Source organism: Callithrix jacchus, chromosome 12, assembly GCF_049354715.1.
Source record: "Callithrix jacchus isolate 240 chromosome 12, calJac240_pri, whole genome shotgun sequence".
Lineage (NCBI taxonomy): Eukaryota > Metazoa > Chordata > Mammalia > Primates > Cebidae > Callithrix > Callithrix jacchus.
The window spans coordinates 15,099,592-15,111,826 of record NC_133513.1 but is presented as its reverse complement, the minus strand read 5'-3'; the positions used below and the strand labels follow the sequence as shown (position 1 = coordinate 15,111,826).

The following is a 12,235-nucleotide window of genomic DNA, read 5'->3' as shown; positions in this document are numbered from 1 at the left end:
GTGGTTCATGGACCCCTGGAGTCAAGATTTAGTACAGTTAATAATTTGTATGCTCCTTTAGGGACATTCCTAAGTAATGAACTGTAGAAGCACGACAGTAAAGAATGCATTGGCTGCCGGTACATTTTCCTGGCACTGCATTGGTTCACACCAAGGCACCAGCAATATTACCCGGCATTGCTTTTACACCATCACCAGAAATGTCAACACAGTGAAAAAAGTCACATAACGTCATAGTATTATCATGAGAAAAGTTTTGACATCACAGACCCCCTGCAAACATCTTGGGGACCCCCAGGAGTTCATGGACTACACATAGAAAACCACCACTGCTCTAGCTGAACAGTGACAGAGATCACAATAGTGGGAGGAGGCGTGATTGGTAGAAAAACAGGATGGCAGCCAGTTACATATGTAGGTCATGTGACTGTCAGACTGTTTTAACCATAAATTGAAGGCACCTTTTTTTTTTACCTTTTCATGTTAGGTTGGCTGTTTCTTGACTCCAGCACGTCAATGTTTGTAAATGCTCGAGCACGGGTTTATCATCTTCCAGATGCCAAAATCAGTAAGAAAGGCAAAATATCTGAAAAAATGGAAGTTAAAGAAGGCCAAGGTATCTTGTGAAGTCTTTAAATGTGTTTTTTATTTAAGTATTTGGTGTGGAAATGCTTATCAATTTAAAGTCTCCTTTGGCCATGTGAAAAGTGTGTTCCTTTATGGTAAATGTATGTATGTTTGTTATATGTAACGTGTAAGTTATGTCAAAAGTATACAGCGTGGAAAGTTTCGGAATCTATTGCCCAGGGGTTCCAAATAGCAAATGCCAAATACTGATCAAAAGCATGCTACATAAAGAACTATATATTGTTTTTTTTTTAACTTCTAAGTAATTATTATTTTTGAGTCAGAATGAGGTTGGGGCATGCTTGCATACACCTATTATCCCAGCACTTTGGGAGGCCGAGGCAGGAGGATTGCTTGAGCCCAGAAGTTCAAGTCCAGCCTGGGCAACAAAGCAAGACTCCATCTCTACAAAAACTTTTTGAGGACAGGCATGGTGGATCACGCCTGCAATCCCAGCACTGTGGGAGGCTGAAGTGGGTCCATCACCTGAGGTCAGGAGTTTGAGACCAGCCTGACATGGTAAAACCTGGTCTGTACTAAAAATAAAAATTGGTCGGGTGTGGTGGCGGGTGCCTGTAATCCCAGCTACTAAGGAGGCTGAGGCAGAAGAATCACTTGAACCTAGGAGGCAAAAGTTGCTGTGAGCCGAGATCACGCCACTGCACTCCAGCCCGGGCAACAGAATGACTCTTTGTCTCAAAAAAAAAAAAAAAAATTTTTTTTTTAAATGAGCCCAGCAAGGTGATGTGCACTTATCATCCTAGCTACGTCAGGGGCTAAGGCGGAGGATCCCTTGAGCCCAAGAGTTCAAGGTTGCACCAAGATATGATCACACCACTGCACTCCAGCCTAGGTGACAGAGTAAGACTATGTCTCAAAAATAAAGTCAGGGTGGAATATTTTTAATATCTTTTTAAATTGTTAAGCATCATAAATGTACTAGAGAACCAGGCAAATATGGGTTTTATTCTAGCATCTATCTAGTGGTATCATAAATATCACTAGTTTTTTTAAGGCATGGGATAGGGTTTATGCCTGCTTTCTGCCTAATTTAAAGGTCTGTTTTAAAACTTAATTGAGGCTGGGTGCAGTGGTTCATGCCTGTAATCCCAGCACTTTGGGAGGCTGAGGCGGCTGGATCACATGAGGTCAGGAGTTCCAGACCAGCCTGACCAACATGGTAAAACCCCGTCTCTACTAAAAATAGAAAATTAGGCAGGAGTAGGGCACATGCCTATAATCCCAACTACTTGGGAGGCTGAGGCAGGAGAATCGCTTGAACCCAGGAGGTGGAGGTTGCAATGAGCCAAGATCGTGCCATTGCCTCCAGCCTAGGTAGCAAGAGTGAAACTTAGTTTCAAAAAATAAACAATTTTTTTAAAGAAAACGTAATTGAATATATTATTGATGTGTTACTGTTTGAACACTTATAGAAACAAAAAATTTAATTGTTGTCTACTTTTATCCATGTCCAGGATTATGAAGGTCATGGGGATTTTAGAAATAATAAATACTGTCATTCTGTTCCGATGCCTTTATTTTGTATAGCTGCTTATATATGGTGTCACAGAAACTACTAATACAGAGGTCTCTCATTAGTGACATGCATATAACCTTCTACAAAGGCATTTTGAAACCCATATTAATGGTTTCAAGTATCTTTCATTTTCACCTTAAGTAGATGTTTTACTGGAAAGCAGATTCCATCTGACAGTATAAAGGAAGCTTAAAGAAACAGGCGTATGGACTGATGCTCGTGTTATCTGTTGTTTTAAAGCCTTTGGAAGACTTTATGGGTAAATATTAGCACATAGAATGAGATATTTTTATTTTTCTACAGAAACAAAAAAGGAACTGGTCCTAGAAAGCAACCCAAAGTGGGAGGCACTGACTGAAGTACTGAAAGAAATTGAGGCAGAAAATAAGGAGAGTGAAGCTCTTGGTGGCCCAGGTAGGAAAAAAGGAGATGAAAACATTTGCTTTCAAAATCTATCAAATGAGTCCTGATTTAATTAGTTAGCTCTTTAACAATAACTTGCTATTTTGTGTATAAAATATAGACAAATAAATGGGAAATGAACACTGAGATCCTAGTGGCAACCTCATTTCTGTTCATTCGATTTAATTTTCTCCAGGTTGAATCATTGTACATTCATGAAAGCAGGTTTTCTCAGTAGTTGGGTTCTTAGGACTTCTATTTAAAGATTGAGTTAATCTCTACACATATTCGCCAAGCTTTAAATCTGGAATCCCCGATGAATAAACTAATGGGTCTCCTGTTTTATATCCTCAGCCAAGTATCTTTCCAAAGAAGCCTCAACTCTCTATCACTTTAGGATGTAATGAGCTGATACAAACTGAAGACATTGTCTAACCTGGCCAAGGAGACTAAGACAATTCACAAAAGAAAAATCCATTTGGAATTAATGTAGGCACATAAAAGATCATCTGGAAAAGAATATATTAATTTAAAAGAACTTCTTTAAAGCCACCATTATACCACAGTTCTCCTTTCAAAAGATTCAATAGTCTGGCTTCAACTTTACTCAAAAGATTTAAGTCATCTTGCCAGAGAGGAGAAAGCATTTGATCAATACCTAAGACCCTTTTTAAATAGATTGTAGATTGTGGATCTTTAATACCATGGGGTAAGATGTCTTCCCTTCAGGTGAAGGAATATGGGGACACAGGGAAACTAGGAGGACACACGAGGTAATAGTAACATAATGTTGTTTTCTGTTTTCAGGTCAAGTACTGATTTGTGCAAGTGATGACCGAACATGTTCCCAGCTGAGAGACTATCTCACTCTTGGAGTGGAGGCCTTCTTACTGAGGCTCTACAGGAAAACCTTCGAAAAAGACAGCACAGCTGAAGAAGTCTGGATGAAATTAAGGAAGGAAGACAGTTCGAACAGAATTATGAAATCTCACAGAAGACCCAAAGACCCCCAAAACAAAGAACGGGCTTCTACCAAACAAAGGACCCTCAAAAAGAAAAAACGAAAGTTGACCTTAACTCAAATGGTAGGAAAATCTGAAGAACTGGAAGGGGAAGGAGATGTCGAGGAAGGATATCGTCAAGAAATAAGGAGTAGCCCAGAAAGCTGCCTGGCAGAAATTAAGCATGAAGAATTTGATGTAAATTTGTCATCAGATGCTGTGTATGGAATCCTGAAAGAACCTCTCACTATCATCCATCCACTTCTGGGTTGTAGCGACCCCTATGCTCTGACAAGGGTACTCCATGAAGTGGAGCCAAGATACGTGGTTCTTTATGACGCAGAGTTAACCTTTGTTCGTCAGCTTGAAATTTACAGGGCAAGCAGGCCTGGGAAACCTCTGAGGCAAGTTATAAAGAATCAGAGCATGCAATTGTACTGTTCTTTAGGATTTAACCCAGAAACTATACCAGTTGCATGTTAGTTTTCTTATCTTTAATATTTGTTATGATGCTGGTTATATTTATGAAACCTTACTTTGCTTCCTGATGAATCCGGGAAGTTGGATAGGAAGGATGCCAAGTGTTACAGCAGAACTACAAACCAAGGGCTTGTATGTGTTGCTGTGCGTTCTGTTCTTTATTCTTTAGGCATTGGTTTGAAGTTTATGGGGTGCTGTATCTGAAAAAGTCTAGGAAATGCATAATATTCTAATTTCTACCAAAAGTTAATCTAACTGTGACTTGGCTAAGTAATTTTAATCTTCTAAAATGTCTTTCTTATAAATTTTAAGAAACGACTCTAAATTACATCCACATAAAACTAAAGTGGTGGGGGAATTACCGTACCAGGTTTTCTTGAGTTTCAAGAAATACCAGATGAAACATCTATAGAATATCAGATGAGAAAGTGATGCCTCCCAAAGAAGATAGTGTCTGGCTTTCCAATTATCTGAGGGGAAATAAACAGCAAAATTAATATCCTGAACTCAGTCTGAACCAAAAACGGAGCCAAAAGAAACCTACCCCTAGCATTTTAACTAACACAGCCTTTCAGAGTCCAGATGAATGGAGGAGCTGGATCAGAAATAATGCAGGATGAAGAGATTAGATGAGGCTGGTAAAATAATTACAGGCTGGTAAATTTTTTGTACTTTGCTGTTGATCAACTTTGTAGATAGCTTATGTACACCAAGCTTCTTTCTTGCCTGAGAACAGAATAGTGTGATACTTGGGAACAAAATGTGAGCATCAGAAGGGACCTGGGAGTTCAACCACTCATTCTATCAATGGGAAACTGAGGCCCAGAAATGGTGACTGACTTGGTCTTGGCCACATGGCACATCCGTGGGAGAGCTGAGCCTTTTGACTCATTACCCAAAGATCTTTTCTCTGTTTACACTTCAAAGAATTATCATCTAGGAAGATAACAGCTAAAAAATAACCAAGGCTCAAAAAGGAAAATAACTTTGATTGAAGGTGAAGCAAATGGACAGACGAGGTGCTTAATTCAGCTCTCTTAGCAAGAGGCAAGATGGAAAAGCAGGCCTTTTTTTTTTAACTTCTTTAAATTTGAGGCAGAGTCTTGCCCTGTTGCCCAGACTGGAGTGCAATGGCACAATCAGGGCTCACTGCAGCCTCAGCACCTCCCCCTTTCCCCGACTCAAGTGATCCTCCCACATTAGCCCCAAGTGGCTGGGACTACAGGCATGTGCCACCATACTCAACTAATTTTTTTTTTGTAGAGATGGGGTCTCACTATATTACCCAGGCTGATCTTCTGAGCTCAAGTGATCCTCCCACTTCAGCCTCCCAAACTGCTAGGATTACGGGTTCGAGCCACTGTGCCCAGCCTAAAAAGCAGGCCTTTTCTAAGAGAAAATAGATCCAGTTATTCTTTGAGATGCCTGATATAATCCCTATGTCTTCTGTGCCCATGTATTTCTATAAAATGTATGATGGCTTTATTCTGCTAAGACATGAATAAAAAACATTTTCATAAGCTGTTTTTCATAACTACTATCCAACTTTTTAAATGATTGTTTGGCAGAGGTGCAAAGAAAGAACTGGAGAAGCCTCTAAGATTTGTGAGGTTTTTTTTATTTGTTTATAGTTATGAGAAAAGAATTATTCTATCCCTGTAGTTATATTTCAGTGTTTACCTAAACTCTTTTCTTCCTTTTGATAAACGAAAAAAAAAAAAAGCCCTGTGTGGTAACAAAACCTTTAACAGGTGGGGTTTAGGCAGCTTAATTTGAGCTAGTGTGTGATAATATGAAACCTTTGATTCTTAGTCAAATATTTATTATTTGAACACTAGGTTGCTGATTTCAAATGTTCTGCTGTTCCTTTCAGGGATTAAAAAGGCTGTTTTTCCAACCTAAAAGTTCTGTCTTAACACGCAGGGTTTACTTTCTTATATACGGAGGTTCAACTGAGGAACAACGCTATCTCACTGCTTTGCGGAAAGAAAAGGAAGCTTTTGAGAAACTCATAAGGTAATACACAGAAAATCAGTATGAAAGCCAAAACTAGATTGGAAACCTTTTGGGGTCTGGAGGCTTCTCTGGACAAGGGAATGTCGGCTAGCCCTGCTCAGGAAGGATGGGGCGGGGAAGAAGTTGGAGAGGATCACGGTGAGATAAATGAGCAGTCTCATTTGTCCTCCAGAGTATACCTCGGCACATGCTTCCTTTTTCTCTTCCCCTTCCTCCTTCATCTTCAGTTGTTTTTCAGTGGTTTGATTAATAGAATATTAGAAATGTAACAAAGACAACTGTTTTTCTGTTTATAAAACACCAGAAATAAAGCTAAAATACTGCTTTTCTAAAAAGAATATGTTAGTAAATCTCCCTCCTCCCTGCCTTATGCACAAGATTCTCCCCTCCTTTGAATGATTTTTTTTCTCCTTGTAAAATTTCCATTGTCCACGTGTGGGTGGCTGCTTTACGTTGATTGGGAAATGCTTTTACAACACAGCCAGTTATAGTCACCGTCAATAGAATCACTCTGGGAAAATTTCTTAGAAAGTGTGTTGTTTGTCTGGACATACACATGTGAATGTTTTTAAGAATGGGTATCTGGTACTATTCCAAATCTAAGTATTAAATTCCTTTCCATTTTACGAAAGGAAAATGTTGAGATACTCATAACCTGCATGGCTGCCTGTTGCCCTGAAGGAATTCATGAAATCTGATAACCGCCCACCAGGGGTATTGTCAAGGACATTGCAGCCTGGTATGGGAAGATAGGCCAGATGATCTTTAAGAGCCTCAGAAACCAGGGCGAGGGCTGGATGGGGTATCACTGAGCTGAGCCAGAGAAAGCTGGACCAGCAGAGACCATGGCCTGGACTGAGTGTGGCTGGGCCAGACCAATCTTCCAAGCCTTGGACACTGGCACAGAATTATTTTTAGCAGTAGTCAACCTGCCAGGACCCTAGGCCAAATTTCAAAATGGACAACCATTCTACAGTGCTGACTGCGGGTTCGCAGCGTACGTGCAAAATATACGCATAACCCGGTTAGCCCAGGAGAAGAATTCTTGGAAATGGCAGTATTTGCTGAATCAGTTGCATGGAGTCCCATGATGGGGGTCAGCATTGTACATGGGCAGTCCCTGTTTCCTTTCGCATCCTCTCGAAAGGCGACGTGCCTTGGCCATGGATTCATCCAGCTACTAGTCATACAAATATTGCTCATTCCTCTCAGCCTGTGAAAATCCGTTTTCTACTAGTGTGCTCTGTGGGATTGTTTATGTCGTAAACCTGGGTGTATATATTTTTCAAAAACATAGTTCGGAAATTGGGTTGTAACAGACCAGGCATTGTACCAGCCACCTTTTCTTGTTGCAGGGCTCTTTGCTCTTCTCTGTCTTACTCTCTGTCTTCTAGACCTTCACTCCCTGAGGCTCAAACAGTAAATATGTTTATTAAGTATCTGGTATGTGCCAGGTCCTGTGCTAATATTAAAGTGCTGAGGTTATAAGGGATGCAGAAAAAGCCTCTGGCCTCCTGGAACATTCCCTTGAGTGGAAAATACAGACATTAAATGATTATAAATATTGTAATAAGTTTAAGTATACAGAGTGCCACTGGCTGCAAAGCTAAAAGAAGAGGGTGTAGTGGGAGAGTGCATCAAAGACCTCACCCAGACCACAAGCTGATCGGGAGCCGCTTCCCTGAGGAAGTGATATTCAAGCTGATACTGGGCAGATGGGGTGGGAAGGGGGTTATGTTGAACAAAGGTGTGTATGAAGGCTCAGAGGTACAAGGGGCCCTGTGAAGGATTTAGGACTTCACGGGCAGTAAGACTGCACTGAAGCGTTCTAAGTAGGAAGGTGACGAGCATGTTTGTAAAGGCCCTCTCTGGCATCAGCTGAGGAATGCACTCCAGCCTGGGCAACAGAGTGAGACCTGTCTCAAAAAAAAATTTTAAAAAAGAATACAGATTAAAATCAGCAAAGAGAAAGGGAACATGTGGCAAAATCCAGGAAAAACCAGGCCTAAGTGAGTAAGTGTGGAAACCAGTCAGAATGCTAGTGCAGTCATCTGATGAGAAAAGGTGGTAGCCAAGATTAGGGTAATGGAGGAAAAAGGACAGATTTGAGAGATATTTGGGAGATAAAATCAAAGAATTAGTGATACTAGATGTGGGCCAGTACCTCCTGACCATTCCTTCACTCTTTTTGAAACAGCCTTTGCCCAAGTTTTTGCTAATTAAAATAATTGTCACCTAGATAGAAATGAGTGCACAGAGCTAAACTATTCAGATTGTGTTTTTGGTGTTCATGTCAGGGGTCCCCAAGATCATCCTCAGGCTCGATGATTCGCTGGAACTCACAGGAGTCAGAAAAGCTGTTACACTTGCAGTGCAGTTTCTTCCAGCAAAAGGATACAGATTAAGGCTGGATGCAGTGGCTCATGCCTGTAATCCCAGCACTTTTGGGAGGCCAAGGCGGGCAGATCACTTGAGGTCAGGAGTTTAAGACCAGCATGGCCAACATGGTGAAACCCTGAAAAATGCAAAACTCAGCCAGGAGTGGGGGCGCATGCCTGTAATCCCAGCTACTCAGGAGGCTGTGGTGGGAGAATCACTCAAATCCCAGGAGGTGGAAGTTGCCATGAACTGAGATCACGCCACTGCACTCCAGCCTGGGCAACAGAGTGAGACCTGTCTCAAAAAAAATTTTTTAAAAAGAATACAGATTAAAATCAGCAAAGAGAAAGGGAACATGTGGCAAAATCCAGGAAAAACCAGGCCTAAGGTTCCAGGTATCCTCTCCCAGTAGAGTCACATGAATGTACTTAATCCTCCCAGCGACAGTGTGTGACCACACATGCAAAGTGTTGTCAACAGGGAAACTCACCTGAGCTCCCAAGTTTTGCTGGAGCTGAGTCACATAGACACAGGATACCTCAATGACTGGCTTCAGCTCCTCAGACTCCAGCCCCCAAAGCAACAACAGACATTTACCATAAATCACATCATCAGCATGAACTATCTGATCCAACTGGCACCTTGTGGTTCAAGGCCTCAGGCATATAAAAACCCTCTTATCACGCAGAATACTCCATGGGCTCAGAGCTCATCTCCCAGGAGCTGGCCAAGAGCCAGTGTTGAGCAGAGAAGCCTTTCTTGGAAACATGAAGAGTTTGAGCAGCCCAGGCCTGCTGAATTAATCTGCACAGTATTAGAGCCAGAGAGCCTGATAGAATGGGAGGAAGACATCACCTGAGTAGGTGAGTTTCATGCTTCACCTGTCTTCATGCAGCTGTCTCTTCTCCAGTACATCAGGGAATATAATCTAGAAAAGAGCACTTTTAGTAGACAGTAGTAAGATACTGGATCCCATGCCATTCCTGATGTATGCACATGCTTCCACACATCAGAGAGCTCAGTGACCAGATGTGGATTAGCCTTATACATACTGGAAAACCTCAGCAGAACCCGGAACATGGACTCTCTCCCACATTTCAATCCATACAATAATTTCTGCACCAGGTTTTAACATAATTTTATCTATTATCTGGCATAATTTTTTTAATGCTTTCAATGGTGATTGTCTACTTGTCATAAATAAGATTTTCCCATTTTACCCAGAAGTCAATCAGATGGTTGCACTATTTAGAATCTTAAGATATGGCTGGGCCCCGTGGCTCACACCTATAATCCCAGCACTTTGGGAGGCCCAGGCAGGAGGATCACCTGAGATTGGTAGTTCAAGACAAGCCTGTCCAACATGGAACAACCCCATCTCTGCTAAAAATACAAAATTAGCCAGGCATGGTGGCGCATGCCTGTAATGCCAGCTACTCGGGAGGCTGAGGCAGGAGAATCACTTGAGGCAGAGGTTGTGGTGAGCCAAGATCACGCCATTAAACTCCAGTCTGGGCAACAAGAGTGAAACTCAGTCTCAACAACAACAAAAAAAAGAATGTTAAGACACTTACTTTCCCAGGAAACTTGGGAAATTTGAGAGGTGCTTCTTTTGCAAAGCAAAAACATATTTGAGGTGCATTGTTCAAAGAACATTTGTGCCATGTCTATGCTTAGAGAAAATTTAATGTGAAAATAAGACAGTGTGCTTTTACCAAGACCTCCATGGGTGATGTTGTAAGAACAATAGCAGTTGCAACTCTTTAAAATAATCAGAAAGGAACAAATCAGGTGAACTGACAGTGAGAGGATTGTTTAGCTGGATTAAAGATCTGTTAGGTTATGCTGCTAACTATCAATAATAACATCCTCAGCATACATAGCTTTGAGGAGGTCACTGCTTTTCAAAGAAAGGGGTAAAATTATTTGAAATTTTGCAGTTTGACAATATGATCACAAAATGGGCTAGCATGAGGGCTTAAGTAAATACTCATTGGAAGAGACTTCTAGCTCAGTGCCACTTTCCTATGCTGGCATAGGATTAGGTTGTACGAGCTATTCAGATACCATTGAAGACTGGGCTCAGTAGCTCACATCTGTAATCCCAGCACCTTGGAAGGCCAAGGCGAGAGGATCACTTGAGCCCAGGAGCTCAAGACCAGCTTGGACAACATGTGAGAACCCATCTCAATTTGTTTAAAAATTAACATGAAATACATTTTAATAAAAATATCATTGAAGACACTAAAGCAAACATAGGAAAGCTTGGTGCTTTAGATTAAGCAGAAATAGGAATCTGAATTTTTTAATTACTATTTTCTGTCTGTCACATAGGGGAACTTGGATAATTATGCCGCATGTTGGAAGCAAGAGGCTGTTTATAATTATGGTAAATTTCTGCTAAATTGAATTACTAGTTAGGAAGGCTTATCTGCTTCATAGTCCAGGTTTCATCTCTGGAAAATATTTTTTCTCAGATTTGACTTGTAGTTAAGTTATAACATTCAGTAGTAAACTAGCTGCTGTTTTCTATAACTATTAATTGAAACAATTGTGGAATTATTTGAAAGCAAATCTTCAGTATTTTAGTATAATCATGGATAATTAGACAATGAGATTACCACATTATAAGAAAGAACAGTAATAATAATACCTCACATTTATGTACTGCTTACTGGTGCCTGCATGGTTCTGAGTGCCTTGCATATATTATGTAATCCTCTAACAGTCTTTTGAGATACGTTTTAAAATTATTATCCTCATTTTACAGATAAAGAAATTGAAGCACAGAGCCATGAAATTACTTACCTAAGATCACGTGGCCAGTAAATGGTTTCAGATCCACACACTTTGCAACCAGAATCTTTAACCCACTAAGATTATACAGATTACAAATTCATTAGGAAATTGGGATGATCCTATGTGTGATATATAGCGTAGCCAGTGTAACAAGTAGAAATATGGTGTCATTTGACAGAGTGAACATAATAATACTAAATGAATGTTAAATAAAAATGTAAGAGCAATAACTGTTTTCAATGGTTTGCGCTTTGTCCTAACGGAAGTGCAGTAGACAGAATGGAGCGGTAATGAGTGGCAGCCAGAGCCACTACCATTGCAAAGGGCTTTTCAGCAGGTAGCACTTAAGTCTGGTATTGAGAATAATGACAGAAAACATGGAACTGGAACCATTGCCTGCCCCCTTGCGATCCACTTATAAAATGTTGTACTAATAATAACTTTACATTTATAGGTTGTTGGAAATAGTATAAAATTTAAAATTATTATTTCTTTAGTAGTATCTTTTAGTGATGCCCTGCTCTAAAATATTTATCCAGAGTGGTTAAAGAATTGGACCATCTGATTTCATTTCCTCTAATGGGTATATTAGTCGATTTTCACACTGCTATGAAGAAATACCCCAGACTGGGTAATTTGCAAAGAAAAGAGGTTTAATTGACTCACAAGTTTCACATGGCTGGGGAGGCCTCAGGAAACTTACAGTCGTAGCAGAAGGTGAAGCAAACTGTCTTTCTTCACATGGCAGCAGGAGAGAATGAGTGCAGCAGGAGAAATGCCAGACACTTACAAAACCATCACATCTCAGAACTCACTCTCTATCCTGAGAATAGCATTGGGGGAAACCACCCCCATGATTCAATCACTTCCCACCAGGTCCCTTCCAGGACACATGGGAGTTATGGGAACTATTAATTCAAGATGAGATTTGGGTGCAGAAACAGCCAGATTTTATCAATGGGAAAATCTTGGTTGTTTTAACCCTTGTTGAAAT

At 40.6% G+C, this 12,235-nt stretch overlaps 1 protein-coding gene across 9 annotated transcripts in view; it reads left to right on the top strand.

Moving 5' to 3' along the window:
• The window catches only part of ERCC4 (ERCC excision repair 4, endonuclease catalytic subunit), a 34,838-nt gene that overhangs the window by 12,388 nt on the left and 10,215 nt on the right, over nt 1-12,235 (top strand). For 8 of the 9 annotated variants that reach the window (XR_008475340.2, XM_054242617.2, XM_054242615.2 and 5 more), the window contains 4 exons: nt 488-616; nt 2,468-2,578; nt 3,374-3,971; nt 5,971-6,063. Coding sequence is in view for 7 of the 9 variants with exons in the window: in XM_054242617.2 (XP_054098592.2) it covers nt 488-616; nt 2,468-2,578; nt 3,374-3,971; nt 5,971-6,063 (931 nt within the window). In the remaining 2 variants the exon portion in view is untranslated. Of the gene's footprint in view, nt 1-487; nt 617-2,467; nt 2,579-3,373; nt 3,972-5,970; nt 6,064-10,776; nt 10,832-12,235 lie in introns of all 9 variants that reach the window. The other variant, XR_004731716.3, reaches the window with a different exon arrangement.